Raw genomic sequence first — 2,382 nt, forward strand, 5'->3', positions numbered from 1 at the left:
TTGCCTTACACATCACTGCTGTCCCTTTAACCTTTAATCAAGAAAGAATGGTTTCCCTGAATGTGATCAATCCAGATCTCAAGTTAAAAGATAGACTGTCCATCAACTTTTGCTAAATTGGTAAACAGGCAGGCCATTCCTCATTCTAGAAATTTGTGTAAGATGAAAACTGAAAGTAATTTTTTCCTCTCAACAGTGTACCTTAAAGAATACTATTATGATACGTTTGTTCATTCCAATTTATATCTGTCAAAAATATCTTATTATAAGTCCATATGTCCACAGTTTGAAAATACACCTCTTAAAAAATCCACAAACAGACATAAGGTTCAGGTGTATCAAAATCAGCACACCACTGGTTACTAGAAATCTCCAGTTTATGTTGGTAACATGACACCCACTCTTTCAGAAGGCAGAACATTATGAATATGGCACATGACCAATGTCATTTGAAAAAAAAGGGTTTTTATATCAAACTCAGCAAACCATTGGTTACTAGAAATCTCCAGTTTATGTTGGTAACATGACACCCACTCTTTCAGAAGGTAGAACATTATGAATATGGCTCCTGACCAATGTCATTTGAAAAAAAAAAGGGGTTTTTTTTTGTTTCAGACTTTACTGCTTTATGTCAGTGATGAATTAAGTAAAAGACAAGGCACTCTTGTCAAAATGACATTTCCTCTCTGGTGATTGGCACTGTCCATGCATGTAATGGCTGTAAGTAAAGCTAGAGCAGTTAAACTTCGAATTTTGATTAAAGAAAATCAGGACCAGGCCATATTTGTATTTGGAACATAGCTTTGTTTTGTTTTTTATAAAACTTTTTTGGCAGGAACAAATTATTTTCTCAGTCACTTCTATGAAATTTAGCGGGGAAAGTGCTCCTAGCAGAAGAAACATGTGGAAAAGATACTTTGCAACGGTCGTTTATAAAGAGAAAAGAAAGCAGTATATGCTTGCACATTATTTATATCACCGGGGAAGCTTCTTTCATTAGGATGATAACATCAATAAGAACAAGAATTGCCCCTGTCCCCGCCGAGCTGTGCGGAGGCGGAGGCTCCGGTGTGTTCAAGATTCGGTCCCACCCGTAACCTACCGCCATGGCCGAGGAAGGCATTGCTGCTGGAGGTGTAATGGACGTTAACATTGCATTACAAGAGGTGCTGAAGACCGCCCTCATCCACGATGGCCTAGCACGTGGAATCCACGAAGCTGCCAAAGCCTTAGACAAGCGCCAAGCTCATCTTTGTGTGCTTGCATCCAACTGTGATGAGCCGATGTATGTCAAGCTGGTGGAGGCCCTGTGTGCTGAACACCAGATCAACCTCATTAAGGTTGATGACAACAAGAAACTAGGAGAGTGGGTGGGCCTCTGCAAAACTGACAGAGAAGGAAAACCCCGGAAAGTGGTTGGTTGCAGTTGTGTGGTTGTTAAGGACTATGGCAAAGAATCTCAAGCCAAGGATGTTATTGAAGAATACTTTAAATGCAAAAAATGAGCAAATAAAACTTTGCTAATTGTTGTCCTGGGAAAAAAAAGAACAATAATTGTTATTGATTTAGTTCTGTCATTATATGGCAGCCACCATTGAAGCACTTTGCATGTATTTGCTTATTTATTGCTGAGCACCCATCACTTCAGTGCTGTCTTCAGGAGGGCACGCATTGAGTAAAGTCGTGGAATACGAACAAATGGGTGTTATAGCAAAGTGTGGTGAAGAAACCAGCTGGTGCCCGGCTATTCAAAGGAATAGCATCTGGGATCCTCAGACGAGCAGCCATCTAAGTGAGGCATCAATTCAGTCCACATGGAAGAAGTGCACTAACTAGCATGTGGGATCCAAGGACTGTACATAATAAAATCAGATACCATAAAATAATCGTGGTACCAGAGCTTAAGTTCTGGACACCCTATTCAGAACTTAGGCAAGAGCTGTGAATGGCCTTGCTATGAGAGACAGAGAAATGCAAAAGTTGATTGTTGCAGATGTGCTTAAGTTAAAATGAACCATATCATTTGAGCTTCTTCTTGGTCCGTTTTAAAGTTGCTTGAGTTTTTTTTTATAATATTATTGCTTTCTTTTTGATTGAAGTTTCTCTGTTTTGTTTAGTCATTAGTGTTGGGTTTTGTTTGCTTGCTGGCTTCCTATTTGTGTTTGGTATGATTCTCTGTGTAGGAAATCCAGGATACGTAGATCTATCTTTCTGTAACTGGATTGATAACTGCCTAAGGGCATGCCAGGGGAGGATGGGGGGAAATGGGAGCTGACAACAATGAGTGCAAGAAGACAATGTTCTTAAATTCATTGTGAGGATTGCACAAATTTTCTTGATGAAAATTGAACAATTCAATTGTATATGTGAAGTATAACCAAT

General features: G+C 39.4%; 1 protein-coding gene across 1 annotated transcript; it reads left to right on the top strand.

Annotated features, from left to right (window-relative positions):
* Window positions 1-1,035: 1,035 nt before the first annotated feature.
* Window positions 1,036-1,540, top strand: LOC142456292 (small ribosomal subunit protein eS12-like). The gene has a single exon (XM_075557464.1). It carries the CDS (start codon window positions 1,107-1,109, stop codon window positions 1,503-1,505), a length of 399 nt encoding a protein of 132 aa, XP_075413579.1. The 5' UTR covers window positions 1,036-1,106; the 3' UTR covers window positions 1,506-1,540.
* The last annotated feature ends 842 nt before the right edge of the window (window positions 1,541-2,382 follow it).

Source organism: Tenrec ecaudatus, chromosome 9 (assembly GCF_050624435.1).
Source record: "Tenrec ecaudatus isolate mTenEca1 chromosome 9, mTenEca1.hap1, whole genome shotgun sequence".
Lineage (NCBI taxonomy): Eukaryota > Metazoa > Chordata > Mammalia > Afrosoricida > Tenrecidae > Tenrec > Tenrec ecaudatus.

Bases quoted from the DNA above. Each gene is read 5' to 3' on its own strand.
- LOC142456292 (XM_075557464.1), top strand. From the start codon at position 1,107: ATGGCCGAGGAAGGCATTGCTGCTGGAGGTGTAATGGACGTTAACATT.